This window comes from Lepeophtheirus salmonis, chromosome 5 (assembly GCF_016086655.4).
Source record: "Lepeophtheirus salmonis chromosome 5, UVic_Lsal_1.4, whole genome shotgun sequence".
NCBI lineage: Eukaryota > Metazoa > Arthropoda > Copepoda > Siphonostomatoida > Caligidae > Lepeophtheirus > Lepeophtheirus salmonis.
The window spans coordinates 26,403,159-26,428,462 of NC_052135.2; the positions used below are offsets into that span (position 1 = coordinate 26,403,159).

Genomic DNA, 25,304 nt, shown 5'->3' on the forward strand with positions numbered 1-25,304 from the left:
AATATTACAGACAGAAACCATATTGACGTCACATGAGAATGTTCCACCTCTTAGTGCTCACTTTTAGATGCTTTATAGTACTTGGTTGTGGATGTGCTCACTGCAGCCTTAACATCATAATATGAATTATTCTGTTTCGGTATAATTTATTCATTGAGCTTTTATTTCCACTTCACTTAAAATATATATATATGTATATGAGTAACTCAATGGATTATAACCTCAAATCCGCATCATGATATGCATATTATGTACTACGTATTGATATATTATCCCAATGGAAGTATGAATATTCCATTACATCATAATGATATTGGTACACGATTATCACACTTGCATGTGCAAGGTACTAATGTTGAACATACATAGGTAGACCAAAACATGGATATATTTATTTATTCTAATGTTTTTCATTATAGATTAGTAATTGTGGTTTTGAATATGTCTTATTCTTTGTGTACATATTATTACAAAAGTCCAAAGATTGAACAAGGTTCAGCTGCTTACGAATAAATATTTTAATGAGTGGGAATTTACTACCTTTTTTTAACTTCATTTTTTAACTAATTGGATTGCTACATAATATTAGGTATATGAATCTGCAATAATTGAATTAATAAACTAATGATAAGGCTTTGTGTCTGTGTGCCTGAGAGAGGCTTTGGAACTAAGAAATAAATTAAATTTTAAATTAGGTTATTTTCTATAAATTGAAGTTGAGCTCTTCCTTTGTCTATCTACAAAACAAAAGAATTGATCATATTTGCAAAATTAATTTCAAAAGTATTTATGTAGGTCTAAAAAGGTATCCACATAATACACACATATGTTGTTTCATGGTGTATCTATTTAAATAAGTCATTTTGTCCTTTGCAAACATTATATGTAAGGGGAGACCGGGATACTTGTAACATTTATTGCAACTGACCCCTTTGTATGGAGTGTATAAATATATTTAAAATTTTGATACATTTGTATCTGATAGTAAAAGGATCAAAAATTCAAACGGAATAAGTTTCAGTAGAAATAATGAAACATAATTACTCTTCTAAAAAAGAATACTGCAAAAAAAAAAAATAGTTTTAGCTCTCAAAATCAGGTTTTATCAAATACCTATCTGAAAGAAAAGTTGACAAAATTGTTGATAGTTTTCCCCATAATAACTTCCATATTATCATATAATTGTGATTTAAATTTTATTACAAGAACTTTTTTGATGCCCAAGAAATAGATAATTTCTTACAACCTTCCCTTACTATAATATAAAAGTTTTTTATTTTTTTCTCATGTCCTTGAAAGAGATAAAAAATACCACATACACAATACCGTTTATAATCTCTGATTGAATTCAATATAAATACAATTTGTGGGAACGAGGATTATCCTTTATTGACTTGCGGGACCATTATGTTTTACTAATGAGGTTTTATTTTGGTGCTGAGGAAGAGGTCAAAGACGAGAGATCTTTCGACTGTATATTCATTCCTTTCGACCTTGTGAATATTAATATAATATGTTGGTCCACATACAAGTAGTACATACATTAGTATAAATGCTCTACAGAGGAGTAGGTAATGTAAACATTTTAAAACTATGGAAGTTCCTAAATAATAAATAACAACAAGGGTGTAACCACATTAATAAAAATAAAAAAAGGTTTTGGTTCTGTGTCAAGCAGCTGATTATTATTAAATAATCACGGATCAAATCATAAATAAGAATAGCTAAATATTTTTTTGAGTTATATTCTGCACAACTACTTCAATATCTATCAATCATATGGAATACAGGTTATTTAACTACTACTAACGTTGAACTTCATATCCACATACATATTTATATATGTGACCCTTCAACACAAAATAAAGGAAAATGATTTTTCTCATAATTTATTTTTGATTACATTTGTATTCTATGACAAATTATCGTCAATTTCTATCATCAAATTATTCTTATTCACCCTTTGGAGACGCCACAAGTTGCACTTAAAGTAGCCAAAACTGATTATCACAATATATGTCTCCTGAATCCATTAAACATTTTAGCTATAACCTAAAATTTGAATACATTAACTCACCCTACAAATTTGAATACAAAGCCTATAATTGACTCAAATATCCTTATGAAGTAATGTGATATATGTAGTGGATGAACTATGAAGTAAAAAATAATAATGGTATTTTCCTTCTTTTTTCAAGATTTTTTTTATGTTGGCGAACAACATGTGAAGTTTGCAAGTGTTTTATATATGTACCACTTCTATAGCTGGATAGAGGAGAAAATTGATCGACCATTTGAAAAAGATTAACCTTTGGTTCACAGTTGAAGAACGCGCTACCGACCCAAATACCAATCTTTGGTATATACAATATCACTTAACACTAAAGCCTAAAAAAAGATTGGTCTAAGACCGAATCTCAACACTAATATACACATTAAAAGTTATTAGTTTAAATATATTTGTTATGGATCAAAGATACATGGATTTGTAGTGTATTAACTTTGGGTGTAAAATATATTGAATTATACCTAGATAGATAAATAAACAAGTCAGAAGAAGACTTGAATTAGTTTTACACACATATATTTTGTATTTTAATAGTGATGAACCGTTTAGATGGATTCTACATAGACTTGTTCTTTTTTAATGTTGTTTTAATGACTTCTTAACAACAACGATGAGAGAGAACAATATATTATATCCAATATCTAGGTATTACATTGTATGATGTTTCAGGTTTTTTTTATTTTATTTTTTCATAAATTAGTTTTTGATGTATCAACGAATATTTAGCTAACTCTCAGGGTATACCATTAGCTTTATAAATGTGTACAAAGAGAGAGAGAGAGAGAGAGAGTTATAGAATGATGGATTCATTAAAGGTCACAAATGCCACATACCAATGTATTGTAAATGTGTTTTGCAAAATCATTTATCAATACATAGTATGATGGAAGAAAAAATACAAATAATATCATGTTTGTTTTAAAAAATGGTTGTCTATAATTAGAACTGCTGCCTCTTAAGACATTTTAACTCCTGTACAGGCATTTACGTACAGTAGTAGTTGAAGTGGATTTATGATAATCAACTGGTTTTGTATAGTTTGATTCATCTACATAGTACACAAATCTTTTCACTACCTTCCCTGATGTTGATGCTAGTGGTGATAAACATCGGTAACGCCCTTGTTGTAGAGCGTATGTGAATGTCTATATATACATATAAAGTCCATTAGTCGAAAATAATACGAAGAGTATCTAATTATAGGATTGTGGTCGAACGAAAAAATAGGGCTGTGGCGCGAATGCATCCTAAGTTGCCTAACATATAAAATTGCAATTAATTTTGAGAGAGGAGGGGATGTTCCTAATTTTGTGAGTAATTATTCAAGATATTATAAAACTTTATACTATTTTATTAAAGGACAAATTAATAAATATCAGTGATGGAGTATCATTTATTCGTAAAAAGTTTTTGATAAGGATTATTATTGAGCAAACTACTATTTCTTTCTAATAAAACACGTTAATTAAATCATTATCATAATTTTTTTAACATTTATTTATTTAAAAAAGTCATTTTATAATGAAATTATTATAAAAAGGTCATTAAATTTAAAGTCTGGGTAGGAACAGTTTTATTGGGATTCTGAAAATGGTTAATGGAGATAAAAAGGTTAAGAACCAATGCCCTATAGGAAGTTTGCGTACCACAGTTATTTGAGAATTACTTGGCTACAGAGGAATTGTGAAGTAGATATATATATATATATATATTTTCAAACAAGGTGTTTCAAAGTTCCTTTAGGTACATTGTAGGTATAGGTATAAGGAAATCCGTTATTGATCATAATATATTAATGCATTTCATAATATGTATCGTATCCATATTGGTAAATACTTCTTTGTTCTTCAAAGATATTTAGATTGTTGAGGGATTGGTAGAGGGGGGAGTGTTTTTAATTAAGAAGTGCTGAATGAAAAGATTACTAGTAAGGTTAGTAAGATCACTCAGGTGGTACATAATGCAACAGACATATTCATATATTTCTTTTTATGAGTAGAAATACTAGTGTTGGGTTTCGGTTTAAAAATCTTAGACTGTAATGATTTTTAATGGACCAAACACTAATTCGGTCCTTAAAAAAATTTGGTATTGATAAATTGTTGATGCCGTCAGTTGTGTTTTGAAATTGTGAACATCGATCTACAATTACGTCTTATAAAGTTAAATATGTAACATAAATCATATTTGTACAACTCAAAAATCAAGATAGGGGAGAAAAACGGTCCATAGGGTGAGAGCCAAAAAAAACTCTATACGATTTGAAAGCGATTAAATTTGAACCTACGGTCTTCACCCATATATTGGTTAAAAATGTTACAGTAAAAATCACTCAAGACTGAACTGGAAAAAATCGGTCTCGTACCGAATCTCAACACTAATAAATACGTGAGCATAACAATATCGAGGGCATAGAAGAAGAAGAAGGGGGGGAAAAGCCTTCCAAAATGAATGATGGGATACAAAAATTGATGTGATGAGAAAACAAAAGAATGGAACAAAGAAATTGAATTTTTCTTACGTATTTATGCATATTATATTTTATATCCATACTTATATATTTTTTTAAATACACATTGATAGATAGATAAAAAAATACTCTAGGGTATTCATAAGATTATGAAAAATTTTTACATAATCGATTCGTGTTACACACACACTTTTATTTATCCTGTGTTCTTTTTTGCCCATTTGATCATCAACTATTATGAAGATGAAATGAATCGTTATTAATATGAATTAACAATTACATAAACTTACAATGTTACAGGAAGATCACTGGAAATGATCTCTGCACAATTTATTATATTGTTGGTCTTGTCTTTTTTTTTTTATTCTTCGTTTTGAAATGGTTGCTTAATCTTTTACGACAACCAAACAATGGAAGGAGAATGTGAGTATCTCTAACATAAATTAAATAGATTCTGTAGAAAGGAACTTATTATATTAAATTATATGATATTGATCCTTTGAGTAGCTTCCTACTAGATGGAAGGCGTTGTTGTTGATTTAATTGTTGGAATCATGGGACAAACTATATCCTAGGCATTTTTTAGGGTGTAAGTTTGTTTGTTATTGGTAACCGAAACATTGTTTTGTTTTATTTTTTAAGCCTGATATCATAATGATTTCATTCTTGAAGAGAAACATCTAAGTATAAAGTGTAACCACGAGTGCCTGTACTCATGAATGACGGGAGTAACGTTGAGGATTTGTTGGGGAGTTATAATTGTAAGTCCCTGTTGGAATTAAAGTAGAATTGAGGATCGAAAACGGAGTCCTTCCTATCTATTGCCTTGCTTGATACGGATTGGGAATAGTGTTTATTTCCATCATTCCTCAGCTAATTTAGTGAACGTCATGAGAGCTAAGCTGCTCTCTTCTCAAAAATTCTTCAAATTGTCAGGTTTCACATATTACAAATGCCGTCTACAACTAGCTTTGATAACAATTGATATTTTATAGATCGTTTCAATTACCATTTTTTATAAATGTTTATTCCACTTTTTCCCATCCTTTTGAGGGACTTATTTATAACCATAATATAAAAAAGCTTAAGAATTGCATTAGAGTTCTCTCTGATATCAACAAAAATATTCATATCTAAATATCGGTATAGATATAATTAAAAAATCTAAGGGATGAAGTATATTTTGTATTTAAATGATCAGTAATGTGTCCATCAAAATGTGTGTTTAAATAATCTGTCTTCTATATACAAACTTCTAAAGAATTTTTACTGACATCATAATTGAAGGAGACGTCATCTTGGAGGCCCAAAGTTACTATTTTTACTTCATTATACGTAAAAAATTTCCTATTAAACTTTATCAAATGACTTTAAAAAGATTCAACACCTGGTTTGAATATTACCTGATTTCAATGATAAACAGTGATATTTCAATTAAATAAAAATAATATGTAATAAAAATCCCAATGAAATACCTAGATTTGTTCAAAAAAAAAATATGTGATCGAACAGACACGAGAAAAGTGTGATCATCTTGGAAAAATATCTTATTATTTCCATTGTAATAGTTAATTTATAGTCTACAATATGAAAATAAATATGAATAACAATGTAATAACATATTTTTAATACATATTAGGGTCTGATATATTATAAAACTAGGCGTTAGTGCGATATATTTTTGATGTAAAATAAAGTTTAAGTACTTTTATTCGTTGGCCCCGTTTTAGCATGCAATAGTTCACTATTTTCCTTAACAATAAATTTGAGGGTTTAGGTCTCCAGAATGGTAGACATTATTAATGCTGACGTCACATGAAGACGCTCTACACATATATATATATATATATAAATTGTTTTATCCCAAGTATTCGGACAAAATTTGTTGCCGCCTCCCAAAATAAAAACTCATTCACATAGGCTTATCATTAGATTGGTTCTTAGATTTGTTTTTTCTTTCAAAATTAGTCGTTAAAAAAATGAATAAATATAAATTTGGAGCCATATTGATCAATGTTTAGAGACTGTGCTTTCTAAATTTGATAACTTTTGGAAAAAAATCAATAATTTTTACCTGAAAATAGTGACTAAAAGTTGCAAAAAAAGCATTTTACAATTAATAACTGGTTTAGATAACTAAACCATCATTCTAGAAATTATTATTTTTTATATTAAGATGATAAACAAAGTATTACTGTATCTCTAAAAGTACGTATTTATTTTGGTCGTTATTCATAATCAAAAATATAAACTTTTTTGAAGAGCGTTTTCAGTGTGGATCATCAGATATACATATATACATCTGCTCACGAATAGTTTACAAAAAAATTCTAATCTAATTGGCAAATAAAGTCATATGGGACTAAAACAGCGTTGCACATTTCTGTGAATTATATTGGTACACATAAAAACAAATAAATAAATTTGTGCAGATGTTATATAAAGGTAGTCATTACGACAAAAAATAGATTTCTTTGATGATACAACTCGTGCATTGTCCATCTCCCATTCGTTTTTTGTTTTTTTCTAAGGACAAAAATATGAACATTGAATCAGAATGTTAAGTGTATTATAAAAAAATCAATAGCCGTGAGTTATATATAGTATATGTGGTGTGTCAACACAAAAACAGGCTTGAAATATGTTTCTGAAAATTGAGTATGGATTACATTTGTATTTTTCAACTAATTATCAATACATTATTCTTATTAACCCTTTGGGGTTACTACAAATTCTACTCAAAGTAGTTCAATTTGTTCGTTGCAATGAAAGAAGTATAAATTGATATATTTTATTTGAAATGCCATATCGACACCAATAAATGTATCTTAAATAAAATAAAGGTATAAACTAATTGAGAGTTTCTACTTTTTTTGATTTTTTTGTTGTTGGCAAGTCAACATAGAAACAGACTTGAACAAAAATGATCAATTCATTGTTTTGCTTTATAAAGTCAAACACCTCATAACTTCATTGACGGTCAAGTATGGGCTTCATATTCTAATTTTTGGCATGAATAAAGATACTTAAGAATAATAACTATATTTTAAAGCTTATATTTAATATACAAAACCTTGCTTAGTTCCGATATGAACTTTCAAATATAATCGATTTTATCTTTTTTCTATAACTGATTGAAAATTTCTACGATTTTCAAGTGCATTTTGTAACGTCTCCGAATGATTTATAAAATTGAATTACTATAAAAATGTAAGATAATTACGACCCCATGAGAAAAATAATACCCCCTTTTTTTGTTGATGGACCAGATAGGTATATTCTACGTGATATCTACTACATAATATTTTATTTAGTTTCCAATTGGTTCCGGGAAACAGACAGGAGAAAAATATATATCATATGTTTTCCTTTACATAGCTGTTGGTGATGTTTCTACAATGTGAATTTGTACATTTTTGGTTACAACAACTGCTACTTTCACGACTCTAAAGACTTACAATTAGGAGTACATATTATATATGATTGTAATCCCTTGTCATAGAGGGGTTACTTATGTTCTTTTATATTATGTATGTACTTTAGTAACTGATTAGGAAGAAGAAAATGGTTGTCATATAATTGAAAAGAAAATTACATCCTCTTAAGAGACGTTGTCGAAGAAAAGGAAAATAAATTGAAAAGAATAGAGGCTTATTATATCTTTATAACGTATACTCATCATATTTCAAATCTTCATTACATATTAGTTCATAGTCTTATGCATTGTACTAAAATAAAGATGAGACCTAATGAGTAGAACTTCTTTGATAAAAAAAACCCCACAAATTCACTCCCTCCTTCAGGGGTTCGATCACATTCTCATTACATCTAACATTATTTTTAATAAAGGAAGTAAATCTATGATTTTTTTTATCATTATTTACTGATGGAAGCCATTTTTTTTTTTTTTTTTTTCCTACTTTAAAAGCATTGTTTAAGTAAGAACAAATATGATTTTTCTTTACCTTCAATTCAGATGAAGGAAGTTCTATTTCAATTATAAAATGATTTTTTTAGGATCCACACTCCTTGCAGTCCTTCATAATTGGGGGGTCTCAAAATTACTTGGAAAAGCTGCCTGTAAATTATATTTTACGAGTTCGAGTTAAGCCTCTAGTCCAAGATTGGCCTCTAGCCGGTGTTTAATCAGACTTCACCACAGTCCAAGTTTCTCCAAGCTATACACATTGATATTTTACACGTGTCTTTTCTCAAAAGAAACAAAAAAACAAACAAACAGGGAAGAAGTAAGCTCAAAATCAGTTTGAAAGATAGAAGGAGAAACATCGACAGCTGACAACAAAATACAGTGTAATTTTTTATGTCACTGACTGACGGACGTACTGTTTTATGTGTCTGATTCAGTTATCATAAATATTAAAATTGAAGAATAGAAAACGATAAATGGTTTATAAATAAGAATAGTAATTTGAAATCTTGTATGTTTCAAATTTCAGTCCGAGTAGTAAGTCTTTTTAATTTGAATAGGAATCCAAATTTACAGTGTAATCCGAGTACGAATCCCCCATTCATTATGTGGTTTTTACGATTGACTATGTTTCTTATTCATATCATTTTGTGACTAATTATTAGTAGGTTTGAAGGGAATAGATTGGTTTGACTCTTGTTTAGCCAAGTACATTTCTAGGTAAACGCATCATTTTTTAAAAGACAAGAAGACTTTCATGACATTATTTGTTATTCAGTGAATCCCCATCTATTATTCACTTCCATTTTGAAAGCAGTATGTTATTTCCACTCAAAGTAAACAAATGCACACAAATAATAATGGAACAAAGAAATGAAAGAACATCAATCTTGAGTTGTAACCGTTGAGATTTTACATCTTAAGAAAGAAAATTAAATATGGGGGGGTGCATTTCATGGAGTTGGTTCACGTTGAGAGCTAATGCATTTTTTAAGTGTATGATGTACTTTAGGTCGGTCAGTGATTCTCAAAATTTTTATATTCTGTATCATTTCATCTTCAAGTGCTTCAAATCTTTTTTTATATAAAACCTCCCCATGTTCCTCCATCTGGACGGAGCTTGCGTAATACAGTTTGAGAACCACTGCTTAAGGTTATGACTTATATATCTTGGTTGAACTCTTACGTTACCCCATCATTCACTAAGTATTTAATCGAACATATATATGGGAATATTGTTGACAGATCCACGTAATTTCCGGTCAGTACTAATCTTCATATGGAAAGTTTCATAATTTAAAACACTGTAAAATAAAATTGCTTGAGACACTTTGAAAATATCAGAAAATAGTTCATTAACAATTTTACATGAAAATTTGGGCTTTTGCAAATTTTCTTTGAAGTGATTGTCACGTTTGCTCGGACTGGACCGGAAATATCAACGAAAAACGATACAAAGCCCTTTTTTGGAGCTGCTTAAGTGAAATTAAAGATATTTAATATTTCGTTATGTAATAATAGATAAAAGGCGCCTAAATCAAGAAAATCATCAGCTGAGTGAACAGCAGACGGTGAACGTAGTTCACAAAATTGGGGTCACTAAAACGGCTTTAACCTCTAAACTAAGAATCAGACTGCAATGAAATTGATGTGTTATATTTTATTTTATCAAAAGTACACATAAAATTAAATTATTAATGAATACCTACCAATTAATTCAGAGGAAATGAAATAATAATTAATACAGTTCCTTTTTTCTATTTTTAAATCCCATAAATTCAAATATTTTTTCTATAAGGTGGATTTATCAAATACGGTCTAACAAGGTAAATTAATGAAACTAAAGGTTATAACAACATTAACTCATAAGTCTAATATAAATTGGTATTTATTGGTTTATTGACCTCTAAATAAATACATACCATGCGTCGTCATGGACATATACGAGTATGTATCAATGTATAGATGATCAATTCATGTTTCTGAAATCTATAAAACAAAAAATCCAAAGTCATGAATAACCTTTACATAGAATAAGTCACATGTGTTTTGTTTTAAAACCAATTAAATAAACAAATAAATAAAACAACTTCCACCTTTTAAGAAAACATGGAATTGTTTGTCCGGAAGCCAGGTGTTATGAATCTAGTTATATGTATGTACATCGAACCATATATAAATATTATATTTTTTCTGCAACAGTAACACTTACAAAGCTGTAAATATTTAACATAACAAGACAATTAAGTGGTTCCATTAGAAAATCCAAATCGATGTGTTGTTTTTTATATTCCTACATTGTATGAATATGAGGAAACTGTACAGTGTACATACTAATGCCTCAGATTCTAAAACCTTTGGTTTTAGAATGTTTTGGGCATCACAGAGTTCTTATATTCAACTTATGTCTTGGGGGATTTGTGGGTATTTTTCGTTCAAAAAATCATATTAAATCAGTATATTGTGATCTCTAAACCTCAAAACTCTCTTAAATAAATATATTCTGCGATTTGAAATATGTATTGTTTGGGGGAGATAAAATGTTATATTAGGCATTTTCGTGCTCCCACACGTCACTACTTTTATTGTATGACACAACCTTTTATCCGAAGAGAAATATATAAAAATTGTCCGTAATTCAGTTGGTAATTTGCCAATTTTTCTCAACTACTGAATTATTATTCAATAATTATTGGGAATTTTTTACAGGTTAAGAGGAACTCATTCTAAGTCAACCAATCGACTTTCAGAAAACTGATTAAGATGAAAGAAGAAGAAACATCTACATGTGACAGCAAAATAGACATATTCTGAAACCGACATTGTCCCAAACACTGATGTTAGAGCAATTAAACTTATTTTGACCAGAAATGTTTACCTTTCGTATCAAATGGTGGTAAATTCATATATAAGAAGCAAGCTCATGGCTGTTTTTGATCTACTAAGGTTTTGGATATGGAACACTTTTCTTGCGCGAATGTTGCACAATCTCCAGAATATGGTTAAACATAATTTGAATTATTATTTAAACATGCGTATGTTATTAAGTATATTTCCAGTTGATTCCAGGCACTTAAGGAGTCATCTTTAAGACTTTTGGGGACTGTCAACATAAAATAAACAATAATTCTAATAAATGGTTTTCCTTCGTATCTTTAATTACATTCTCTCATTCTTAATTGAAGTCGTTTTTTCTACAACAACAAAATACTTAATTATCCATTAGATGAAGCGAATGAGCAATGACAGGGAGTAATTAAGGTTTTGGTTCGTTAGTGAATGAGTATAGGCACTTAAAATCAAGCTCTGTTTACTTATATTTTTTGTAACTATTGGTAGAGAGTTCTTTGTATAGAAGATAGCATTAGCTGTACTCTGAAGGTGCTTCAAATTCTAAAAATATTTATAAATTTATTTTAGCAGATACTATAAGAATAATATAAGGTTTGTCATATTTATAGGCATTAACGTGAGGAGTGGTAAAAAGACACAAAGATTTAGTGAGATATTGCAATTCTTAATTAATGCTTTAAAGGCTTGTCTCATTTGTTGTAAATAATATAGATTTACTAATTACATTAGTGGAGTTTTGAATGGAAGTGATTTTCTTCTTTTTGTAACTCTACCACACTATAGTTTTGCAAAAAATAATCTATATTTATTTTTCAAGGTTAATCAATTGTTTCAATTGCCTAAATATAAATGACAAATTATAATATTTTATCTTTTGAATGAATGGAAAGATGCATCAGTAAAAACTAAAATATTTTTCCAAGTAGAATATAATCATTATTATAAATGTACCTAAGTATATATATGGCCTATAAAACGATTTTTGCAATTAAAAGTCCAAGAATTTAAAGAATTTGATCAAATGACTCATTCCAAAAATAAAATAATAAAAATCTCACGGACATTTTTTTAAGTATTAACTACTTACAAAAATTATTAATTTGAAAATGTATAATCCAATAGTACATAGGCACAATATATTTTCAAATGGGTAATGACTTCAAGGTCAAATTCATCTAATAGGAAGATTATTTTCTCTTATGGTATATTATAAGCTGACCAAGTGAACGACCCCTTGGCCACTTGCATGAAGAGAAGATATTATTAGAAGTAGAAGAGAGATGTGTGTTTGAGCTCATTATTATATATGTTGTATTTTTGGTGGTTGTTAAGCTAAAAAAGCATCCGCAGGCGGGTGCAGGTAACGTTCATCCAACTCGCTCTCTTTTACGTACTACTATAATAACTAAGGAACGAATATGATCAGTAGAAAAAAAAATAGTTAGTTAAGAAATTTAGTGTTCGTTGTGTAACATAAATATATATTATAGTACATAATAATGTCTAGTGAAGTTAATAATAATCGTTGATTTCGATAATTAAAAGTGATCAAATTTCATTTCTTGCTTTGACGAGTTTTATTTTATAATAATTTTACTATTATTTCAACTTCTCTCTTGCTACAACTCTACTCATAGTGATACATACATAAATAACGCTGTGTTCCTCTTACTGTTATAATTATAATTATTTCTCCATTGAACGTAAGTGAGGACTCGATTATCCCTTAATTCCAATCTCGAAACATGTATTTCCGTAATCTACCTATTTATAAATTCTACATTGGTACTTAAAAGAGTTAGGTACAAGATACCCTGGTTAATTGTACATATATCTTTGTCTGAACGATTATTTTGCAAATAGTATACAATAATAAAAACTTTTATGAGGCACATTTGTTACCTACTCGACGTGAATTATGATTCCTAAAAAAATAAAACCACAATCCTGCCCTTGATTTATGTGCTTATATATATTTATATACATAATAAGTGCACCACTTTGCATCATCAAAAAGCAAAGGAGTTGAGAATGATGAATAATTTGCAAAAAATAGTCCTTTTTTTGATTGCCAGTTTCTCTTGTGTATACTACTACATTGTGAAATGGCCTTTGGGGACGTTTCACTTTTTTTTATAAATAATAATATTAATATTAAACGCTCATAATTTTTTTCTTCAATAGTAATCGTTTGATTGTTTCATGCTTTTGTTATCCACAAATCAATGCTTGATATTTATTTAAATACATACAATGAATACATCCTACATAATATATTGAATCTAATCCTTTAAGATTTAATATGAGAGAGCCTCATCAATGTTTATAGATATACATATATGCGGTGCATCAATATAAAAACAAACTTGAACTAAAAACAAGAAAAGGAGAAACTCCCAATATAATTTTTTACATCATTTATACATACAGTACATAATATGTACATAAAATTCATGTACATAAATGAGGCTGTCAATTTAAATTATCCTTTATTTAGAGTGCAGGTCAACTTGGATACTTTATGTGCAATTTGAGGCACACACGAATGGATGTATCAATAATTTGTTGACCTAAATTGTGGATGATTCCTTGTCGAAAAAAACAAGTGTATTCCAAACTCTATTTTGTGCTAATCTTTCTAGGTTGTTTTTGTGTTGACGGGCCTCATATATAATGACAAAAATTAATCCAACAACATATTTGTGATGGAAGATAGATTCTTGTCATTCCATTATACTATTATATGCACATTCATACACATATGTCAGGTAACAATCCATAAATAGTTATCTTCTAATTTGATCTCTTTAACAATCATGGAATAATAAACTTAGATTTTCTCATTGCGACTTAATTGCATTTGTATGATACCTGCTGCATTCAAGGCATTTTGAGAAATGAAGCCATTATTGGGCAGGAATTTTGATGTGGATTTGTCTGTGTGGTTTTTATATACATTTTATTGATGTTAAGTTGAGTCATTATTCTTCCGATTCTATCCAAAAATCTTCCACTTTCTCAAAAGAATGAAGATTTTCTACACGCACATCAATCTTCAAATGGGGTGGAGAAAATTTTTCTCAACTATTATGTATTTCGAAAACTAATTAAGGAACAGTATTGTATATAATATATATATATATACGTTCTATTTTTACCTTTTTGAGAATTAAAAAAAATTACCTAAACGAAAAGAGTTTTAACAATCAGGGTTTTTTTTGTAGTGATATAAATAGATGATGATTCGTTTCCAAAATTATGTTTTCTCTCTCTTTTTTTCTTCTCAAATAACAACAAGGAAAATTCGAATTTATTTACGAGATGTGAAATCAATTCCACTAATTTTACCCCCCTCTCGTTCTATATATATACCATATTACGTCAAGCCTTTTTGTTTCTTTTTAATTGAAAGTGCTTTATTTGACAAATGAACAAACAAGGAAGCTAGTACTTATTTCTTGTTCCCTCAATTTCCAAGTATCCCAAATGTTATTTATAGTGTTGGACTCGAGTCAAAATTCGAGCTTTTGAGTTTTGCGTGGAATTGAGTTTTTGATAATTTCCACATATCATTATTTAATCATTATTTAACTCTTATTTTAATTAAAAAGGAATATCTGTAGTTAGTTTTTACTATTGTCCTTTTGAGTCCATGGAAATTTATTACTCGAATGTTTCGAGTTCAAGTAAAGTCGAATTTCTCCTAAAGAATGTTTCAGGGGGTGTTTAGGTAATTTTCACAGAATTGTCCACTTTAGTAGAGTTGATTTTTTTTTTTTTTTTCAAATATTACTTTAAACCAACATTTGGGATCTATGATCATTTATGAACAAATTTGTATTTTTATAACTGTCCCTTTGAGCAAATTGAGAAATTTGATCATGCTCGAGTTTTGATTAATTATTCGGGTTCAAGTATTAATGTCAAATTTTCCTTAAAAAATATTTCGGGCAGGTTTGAGTAATTTTTAGTAAAATTGAGGTTTTTTTCGAGTTCGAATGCTATAGTGCTTTCATATATCACTAAAAAACATTTCAGTGTAAGCTCTTGTTGAATTTAGTTTTTTTACCGATCAGCTTATCTACTTACCTATGTGTGTACCTATGTCATGATTTGTTGTTCGAGATTGGAATTAATACTCTACCGTTGCCTTACTTGACAAAAGAAAATTATCATCTTCCATTTACAAACTTCTACAAGTTATTATTAGTAAGAATAAAGAAGGAGAAGTTGAAGTAAAAGATGTGAATGTGATATTTTCGGGTTCTTTTACCTGAGAAGTTGTCGTTTTTCTAAACGTCATGGTGACGATGATTTCTTTGAAAAGAATACGAAAAAGAAAAGGAGGAATTAGGGGAAATAACCGTTGAATTTGAAGAAAAAAAGGAAGAATATCTATACATCTAAAGAATAAATTATGCTAAAGTGGGTCGTTTTTTCTAAGCCAGAGGAATTCAGAAAACGCATTGTGGTAAGGAAATATTCATTAATAATAAACATTATTTTTAAAATTTTAAATGTTCAAAAGAAAAAACATTATATATAGGATTATAAAATATATTTATTAACAAGAATATACTTTTCTTAAATCTTCCCCTCATCTTGTAACTTAAACCTTTTTATTCTCCTCCTCTTAAAGAAACTTATCATTTCACTCCTATTTTTATTAAGAAAGACATCATACTTAGTTACATAGCTCAAAGAGTGTATAAACTTACGTTTCAGATTATGAAATAAGGTATTAAAGTTTCTGCAAAGTTGATACATTATACTTATAATACATATGAAGCAGAAATATTATCATTTCATCCGTTGTAATAAATCCCATGGAGGGGGGATTTGTTGGTGTTTCTTGTTGTATTTTTATCAAGTCTATTTTACATACATTTTCATTTACTAATTAAGAGGTATAATGTACACAAAGGATTTATCTTTTCACAGTTTAAATAATGGGGAGTTCATTAACGTATTTATGAATTAATTTTTGTTGATACATGCAAATGCAAAAAAAAAAAAAAAAAAAAATCCCTGGGGAAGTCATTAAGGTGGTGGATAATGTACATAGTAGGTAAATGTACAGGTGGAGACATGAGGTATTAGTCAGTTTTTCTTTCTTTTCTATAAAAAGGGACACATCTATATAGTGCGCAATACTTTTTGTAGTTGCAACCTGAACAGTGTTTTTTATTTTATTTTCAGAAGCTGTTATTATCATTATTTTATTCTTGACGAGATAACGTCAAAGTATAAAATAATTACTAGTGCTCATGAGAGAGGAAGAGTAACACTGATAATGTATTAAGGCGTCATTAGCGTAAGGACTCGAAGTAGAATTGAGGATCCACACCAGAGTATTTCCAACTTAAATAATTGCTAGATACGGAGTGAAATAGATATTTATTTCATTCCTCCCATAGATGCTCAGAGCTAGTCTAATGAAAAATCTTGACAACTAAGCTGCTCTTTGTCTTCAAATTGTCAGGGAGACCACGTTTATTTTCGGTGTTTTAACATACCTACAGGCCATACCTTTTACAACTATACCTATATATCTACTATGGACCTACTTACAAATCGGTTGAAAATGGTCATGGCTATTGTTTCGCCCATTTATGTGTATAGTAGAGGGGAGTAAAGTCGAAGTCGAGGCTCATGTATTTCCTCACAAGTACAAGTGTCCTCAAAAAAATAAAATATACATTAAAGAGTGCTTTATATTCAGTGGGAAAATCCAAGTCAGCTATGGAGTCTTTCATTAAGTTATCATGTCGAGTTGCAAGTCTCGTGTTCAAGTGGTATGTAGTAGTGTTGTCTCAATGTCCATATTTTGGTACAGGTTCTGGTACCAAAATTTCTATACTTTTCGGTACTTATTCCACTAAAAATAGATAAGGGCAATTTATTTGCACATACAGGTACATCCATAGGATTTTAATTTGGGATAGAGGAAAGAGACTATCACAGAAATTTGATGACGTTTTAAAAACTATTTTCATTCTTGCTTTGTTATATAAACTACAACATTCTACCACAAAAATTAAGGACAGTTTGTTAATGACGTAATGATGCTATCATAATGGGTTCCAGTATCCATTTAGAATGTTATCCTTTTAAGTGTGTCCGTGCCTTGGTTCAGTAATATTACCGGTACCAAACCACAATAGTATTTTTTAAATGTTAATAAATTAGATATCAACGGGTTTATTATTTTTTGAGCACATATCAATTATATATAAATTGCTATGTACACACTGAATGATTATTAAATACAAATAACAAAAAAAGAAAGGATATAAAACTTCTGAACAAATTATTTTATTCAAAAAAGTGTATATTTATCTTTTTTCTTTTGACATATTATTAATAGAAGCATTCCATTCTGATTCAAGGATAAACATGATTAATAAAAAAATTGAGAGAGAAGATTAAACACAATTTCTGTGTAGGCTTAAATCTTCAATTGTCGTATTATTTGTTAATTTCAACTCCTTATTATTCCTCTCAAAGACTTTTTTTGCCGCACGGAAGTGTTCCAAAGAGTTTTGGACCTATTTTTGTATAATATATAGATAGATGTACATTAATACTTTTGACTACGAGATAATTTTTCATAATACAAGACTTACTGGGAGTTTACTTATCCTTAAAATATACTGAATGGTTCTCGAATAGGGGCCTTCTGTTATAATTTGATAGAATGGTGCCATCCATAGTGTTACTCTCAAACAAAAAGACTCCGTAATCAAGTATATCATAATCTTGTCACTATTACGCATTAGTTCAAGAGTCTAAATCACCTTTTCTGATAACAAGACTTTTAGGAATTAAGACTATGCTAAAAAAATACGTATATAAAAACTATTAATAAGCGCAAGTGGCGCAAAATGACAGTATTATAATTTATTTGCGTTGGTCTTTTCCTTGGCAATGAGACCAAGACTTTTAAAAAATGTTCTTGAAACTAGTCTCGAGACCAATACTAATATTTTGAATCACATAACTAATGGAGCATGACCGTTATTTACATATTAATAGTTTGTTTCCATACCCAAGGATAATGGCGCCATCTTGTCTTTATTAGTAGTTTGTATACTTATTTGTTGATTACGGTAACTCAGTACATCGATGCCATCTTGCAGATATTGATATTTAATTTAATCCTTATTACTACCAACCCTAGTAATATTGCAAAACTATAACACATAGCGGCGAAACGCACGGGTTAGCCTGAGAAGATTTCCTTGGCTACGTAAATAATGATCAGGTGGTCTTCATTTCGTCAATTTGTACTCTAACTGATTATGATCTTCTTATGCGTGAGTTATTCCCTGTAATCACTTCATTAAAAGTGTGTAGCTATTTCTAGATGGTTCAGATCATGACATAATGGCAAATAAATATAAACGGAAATACCACATACATACATATGTTCATAGTATTCCTTGATACTCAAAAATTTAGGTTATAAATTTTGGAATGTATTTTTGTTTAATTTCATAAATGCATAGTACCATCACAATATACTGAATCACAAAATATATCCTTTATTTTGGAAGATTATTGTAGGATTCAACCTATGAAATAATGATATACGTACATATTATAATATAATCTCATTATTCCTCCCAAAAAAAAAGACCGTGTCAATAATTGTATTGTCTTTTTAAGTTACATTGTGTTTTTGATTACATTTGGGTACATTGTCCGTATAGACATAGATAGTCATTTTTAGGGTAGGACTCTAACACTGATTACATTTCAGCATGTATCATTTAATTTATAATGATGTTTGTGTTGTATTTAAAAGAAATAACACATCCATGCTTAGTGTATATTATTACCTGTATGCAGTTAATGTTTATTACTTTAGCGGATTTTATTTTTCTTAAGGATACTACTACATAGGTACTTTGTGTATCCTTGTCCATTGACTTCTTTATTTTAAGAAAGAAAGTTTGCATAAAATATATCTTTATTGAATTAATTTTTTTTGTATCTATATTCTATTTACTAGGGTTAGGGTTGCTATGAAAATCTAAGGCCGGTCTGAGAGCCTGAAGATTTTTAATGTACCGAACTCATTCAGTCTAGAGAAATTCTATATATAAATTGTTGATGACGTAAATTTTGTTTCAAAATTGTGAGCATTGATCTACAATAACGTTATTTGTAGAGATCATAAATCAAGTGGGAAATAATGTTTCTTGGACTGAGTCTCAACACTCAAACTATCCACATTGACTTTCCGCCCACATAAACTTATTTTTCTTATTGATTAGGTCTTTCCTTTGTAATAATAATTATGGAATTCGTTATAAGATATTTACATAAGTATTATGAACTTTTTGCAAAGGTATTTGTAGATAAGGCAAAAACTTTCACTGGACCTGCAGATTGCATATATTTAAAAATATTTGAGTTCGATTGGTCCTATCTTTATCTTTAACATGCCATTTCTCATAAGAAAATATGTATGAATATATCCGGGACCGTCTTTGAGGGTGGATGGAAAGGACATTGGTTTAAAACTACACATATTTTTTTGGATGACCAAAGACATTTCATATTTTTTCTGCTATGAAATATTCTAAAACTTTTTACTACAAACACATAAGATGGGAAATTAAATAATATTTTGCAAATGATATGCCCTTTTTCAAATGGTACCCCCCCAGAGGTAATTTCAAATTGTCTTTAACAACAAAAACTGGATATATCATGAATTTAAAAAAAAAAAAAAACCTCGATAGAATGTAAAAAGAGGACGGGTGTGATTACCCTAGTTATTTGTCAGAAGGAGTGCTTAAAAACAAAGTAAAAAAACGCGCCTGTTAGTTTGAGGAGATGTCGCTTTTTATAATATCCGAGGTGACGTCACTTTATCATTTATCCTTGCCCCGTATACAGCTTTTTATTCCATTTGCAGAAATTACCTTCTTAACTCAGTTAAAAGAGTGAATTCATAGAGAAGGCGTAGTGAGTTACTTATAGAAGTAATATTCAACGCTCTAGTGGACAAAAAAAGGTGTCCCCACAAACACTACCTTGTAAAAATATTGTTCACGTAGTCTTCGTTTCACTAATTTATTTCAAAGCTTTAATTAGATTAAAAATACTAGCGATCCCTCGTTTTAAAAATGAACTTTAGTTATTCAAAATCACTTGCTAACCAATTACAATCCAAAGATTATTTGTTTTTGATGTTCTTTTTTTATAGTATGTCAAGGTGCGAATTTTTTACCCATCCTTATCAGGATCCTGTTATGTACTAATGATGATTTTTTTAGTTATATTTCCATTACTCAATAGATTTCGACGCACCTTTAGGCACACATAGATGCATCATACCTTATATTTCCATTCAATTCCATATACTTGGCAACCCCCTTCATCTGCTATAGTTTTTTAAATCACGGAATTGACTAGGCATGAGGTCTCTCATTTTTCCTCTCTTTTGTTTTTTTGATAACCATGTTGAAGTCGTCAGGGTAATCAGTATATCAAAAGATTACTATGAACTCATTGCAAGGTTATCGTTATAAATAAGATATATTTTGTTGTGCCTTATGATGATGCGTATGTTAAGATACTCGTGTGTATTGCTCTTTCATATTGTAACCCCTTTCGAGAAAAAAATTGTATATATGTTTCTGGATTATAATACAAATGAGAATTCGATAAAGAACTGCCAAGGGTCTTTTGCTCTCTCTCTCTATATATGTACATTAACATTCATTTTTGTCATGAAGTGACTCTATACAGAACTTGGGAATTCCTTCTTCCGGGAGGAAAATTTGGGTATAAGGCTTCAAAATTAGGGATTCCCAAATAATAAGATCCAGAAAATAAATTTTGAAAAGTTAAATTTTTTAAACCACTGTATGTATAGTGACATTATATTGCTGTCTAATTGTCCTGAAACATATCTGTAAGAGATGATCGGTTGTCCACCGATTAGATATTCTTATTGTGTAATATACAAAAAAAAAAAATGGAGAGCATTTATGTGTTTTAATTCAAAGTTGGTCGGTGTGGCTGCTGGGGGTTTTATGGAAATTTTTGGTCTAAAGAAATTTTCTTATCAAATAAGGATTAAAAAATCCTAAAATTATAGATAATCAATATTCAAAAATGGCTGTTCCAGCCACGTCTTGATTTTCCATAGTTACGTAATTAATATAAATTTTATCTTGTTTCTTAATGAAAAATAACTATTAGTCAATTATCAGTTAATTATTCTCAAATTGCATATAATAGGCCAATTAAACCGGTTCGTCGATATGTCGATGGGACTCTGTTCTAAACGTTACTAACTATTAATTTGACTTCTTTATTTATTACGAATGTCTTGTGCATAAGCAAATTCACTTTTAGCCCAAAGATATCTCGAAGTCTTAACAAAATTGATTTCCCATAAGAAAAGTCAACGCTATCATTTGAGCCAACAGTTATATATGCGCATCATCAATTTTCTCTTCTTTTTCCTCCCTTTACACTCCCTAAAAAACATGGTTTACGACTACATACATACAACCAATTATACCACCAATACTTGTGTCTTGCCGAGAGAAACTGAGTCTCTAATAAGAATAAAAATACCTTCTAATTTCCCTACAGGTGAATAGTTTTGATTCCTACATACAATACAACAATAACAACAGTGATTATAATCAATAAATAATTGAGAATATAATCATCATTATTTTCTTCTCTTTATTGGTTCATTCGGCATAAAATTGAAGTCAATTATAAGCCAATTTTGATAATGACAAAGATGAATCAGCGTATATTTCGTGTTCTTGATAATATGTATTTGTTATCATATCAGTCATTTCTTTTAATGATGAAGCAAGAAGCTTTTTGAGGGGGGATTTATGGCGTTCATTCATTTTTAGGAATGTTTTTGAAAGAAACTACGTCTTTTATACAGTTACAGAAATTAATCAGTTGGATTCTTTTATCAATTAAGCTCCAATAGATAAAGGGGAAGGGAGTATAATGACGTGTCATTCAAACAAAAAAGAGTTCCTCCCTGCGAGATGCCATTCAATTATTCATGGTCGTCAGTTTTCATCTGTATTCAGTCATAGCAATGGGATTAAAAACTAACAAATATTCCAAGGAATTCCTTTATTTGTCAAATAAATCTCAGCCGCATCCTTTTTGTGAATGATAAAGAAACAACAAAAATTCCAAATATTCTGACGTCATGGGGCTCATCTTATTTTATATCCTATGTACAATTTCGTTTCATCTTATTAAAAATTATAACCCTATAGGTAGGTACTTGCATTCAAACAAAAAAGTTCGTGCGAATGTCGTCTCTCAACAGCCGAGGTCTCAGGAATATCCTTCTCCTAATAAATAATTATTGATTGTATAAATATAGAAACTCAGTGTCATCCTTCAGTATTGAGACTTATTGATTTTATACCGGAAATCCTATTGTAAAAGATACGGAAAGAATATTTATTAAAGAAAATACTATTGTTACAATATATGACCCTGGGGGAGATTTTTTGCAAGAGAAGTGATTGAAAATCAATTAATACTCATAGAGATTTTTATGATTCTTAATTTTTTTCTTCTTTTGAAAACTGTTGGTACAAATGATTATGTTGTAAAATTGGGTTTTACTCATCTTTTAACTACTTTGGGTTTTTTTTCTTCTCTTAAATAATAATTCGTGAGTCTCCAAATTCAACTCTTATGTTTATGAGTCTGGTTAAATGTTGGTTGAGTACCTATGTATGTGGGTATATACATATATTATACTTGTGTTATTCATAATTAAGACAAAGAAAAGGGCGGAGGATCTTTTGACTAATTCCTTCCGTAACCCTTCGTCGGTGCAGGAAATAGCTTCTTTAATATTTCACTACAAATACTTTACCCCTCATATTATCCCAATTTTCTTTGCTTTTCGTATACTATGAATATCTTATTCATGTAAACCTTATTAACCCATGGTTTAAGGACTTTATCACAATAATATTTATATATGTACGTACATCGTTTATTTGTATATCAAGGTTATGAATTCCATAACTTTTAGATTTGTAGCAGTACATATAATTACATACGTTTATGTTTGAACAGAAGGAATGAAGAAGCAAGTGAGAGCAAATATTAAGCAAGTGTCTTTTGGTTACCTCTTATTCTCTCCTCTACCAAAAAATACATTCCTAAAATGTCTAAAATATTTGGTTGAAGAGATTAAATATATTGTATTCATATATATAATGTATATTGTATGTTGTTGTGTGTAATCCTAATATATGGACTAAAGAGTGACTCCCACTTAAAAAAAGTTAATCCATAATTTTCAGAGCTGTAGTATTGGAGCCTGGAATTTTTTCGTAGACTTGTACACGTTTCAAACTCGGAGGCATGTAGATTTGAATTGGAATACGTACCATGAGGACTCGGACTTGACTCGGAACCACATAAAGTCAGATTTGCAGACTCACGGTTGTATTTGAATAGGTCTCATTTTATCACTGATACATTGTGAGAAATTTACAGTTGTAGGGATTCCAGTATTTTTGCATACATATGTACAAAGTCAAACTTAGGTCATATATATATTCAAAGGAAATAGTTATGTATCTATTGCATGTACTCCTTTTACTTGTTGTCCAGGCCAACGAGGGAGTAATTAATTAAATATCTGAGGGTTGTTTTTTTTAAACATGGATGCAATTAAATTAAATATAAGCAAATTTCTACTAAATGTTCTATCTACTCAGAGCTGTAGTACTCAAGTCTGAACTCGGAAGCAGATGAATTGGAAAACAGCTCTGCTAAATTTAAATTATCTTTGTTTCTTCCATACTAACAGTCATTATTTTCATTCTACGAGTCTATATTTTGTTTGATTTGATTAACTACTAAATATTTGCGTGGTATCAAACTATGTATATATACTACAGTAATGTCCCATATTACGAGACACTGGTTTGCAAGTGTTGAAAGCAGTTATCCTTTTTTTATATGTAAATTAAGTTGAGTTACTGACTAATTTCCTTATTGTAGTCACTCCAAAAAGAAGAATTCAGCGTCAAAAGGAGAACCATCGAGCTACTTGTAACTTAGCATGTAGACCAACGTCGAAAAATGGTAGTCTTTATTTAGTAGAAAAAAGCTACCAATCCTTGTTTGCATTATCATCTCTTCTTTCACACAGATGTTGCTCCTAATCTAAAATATTACTGTAAATACAACACATATTTACTACTGCAAAACAATTGCATGAGATGTTTTTCGCTATGTACATTTTCACCGCATAGTTTTAAAAGAAATTCCTCAGATTAAATATGCTTACTATTGCAAATTGTGATTAAGGTCGGAAGTTTACGTATTCTTATTTAAAAGTATTTTTAGAATTTGTTCTAAAACAGTTGTATTGAACACGCTGCTATGTACTGAACGAAAAACTCATTCTACCTATTGGAGCATTTAAAAAGTATAAACATACTTTAATAAAATAACAATTAAGTCAAGTAATAATAAAAACAATAATGAACGTGACTAAATGTAATGTATTGTGCTGGACAGTTATGATAAAGACTTAGTTCGTTTGAGGTAAAAATATCCCTAAATGATATAATTAAGGATAATTAAATTTTCACAAAAGGTGTAAATTATGACCTGTTATATCTAATCTATCCATGAGAGTCACACTTTTTGGTCTGCCCAAAAATTAAAATAGTCTGAACTTAGTAAAATTTGATTCTTAGATTCCAAATATGGCATTGGTTTTCCTCTATTAGCCTCTAATTCTTCTGACAAAAATTTGCTATTTTTAAAATTCAAATCTTATTTAAACACCATTATTGAAGATAGAGATAAACGACATAAGTATATTTCCATGCTTAATGTTAAAAATTTACAAAAACATTATTATAACTTATTCATCATGTTTAAAACTCAAGTAATCTATGTTTAAATATCAAAATAGCTGAAAATTTTAACCTTCATTTAAA

The 25,304-nt window shown here is 29.5% G+C and overlaps 1 protein-coding gene across 4 annotated transcripts in view; it reads left to right on the top strand.

Moving 5' to 3' along the window:
* Positions 1 to 25,304, top strand: part of LOC121118974 (GTP-Rho-binding protein rhophilin) — a 186,403-nt gene that overhangs the window by 134,658 nt on the left and 26,441 nt on the right. The window contains exons 1-2 of one of the 4 annotated variants that reach the window (XM_040713585.2): positions 12,712 to 13,022; positions 15,485 to 15,790. The exons of 2 other annotated variants lie outside the window; for them this stretch is intronic. In XM_040713585.2, coding sequence (XP_040569519.1) covers positions 15,737 to 15,790 — 54 coding nt within the window. In that variant the 5' untranslated portion in view covers positions 12,712 to 13,022; positions 15,485 to 15,736. Of the gene's footprint in view, positions 1 to 12,711; positions 13,027 to 15,484; positions 15,791 to 25,304 lie in introns of those variants that run through there. One more of the 4 variants, XM_071888496.1, reaches the window with a different exon arrangement.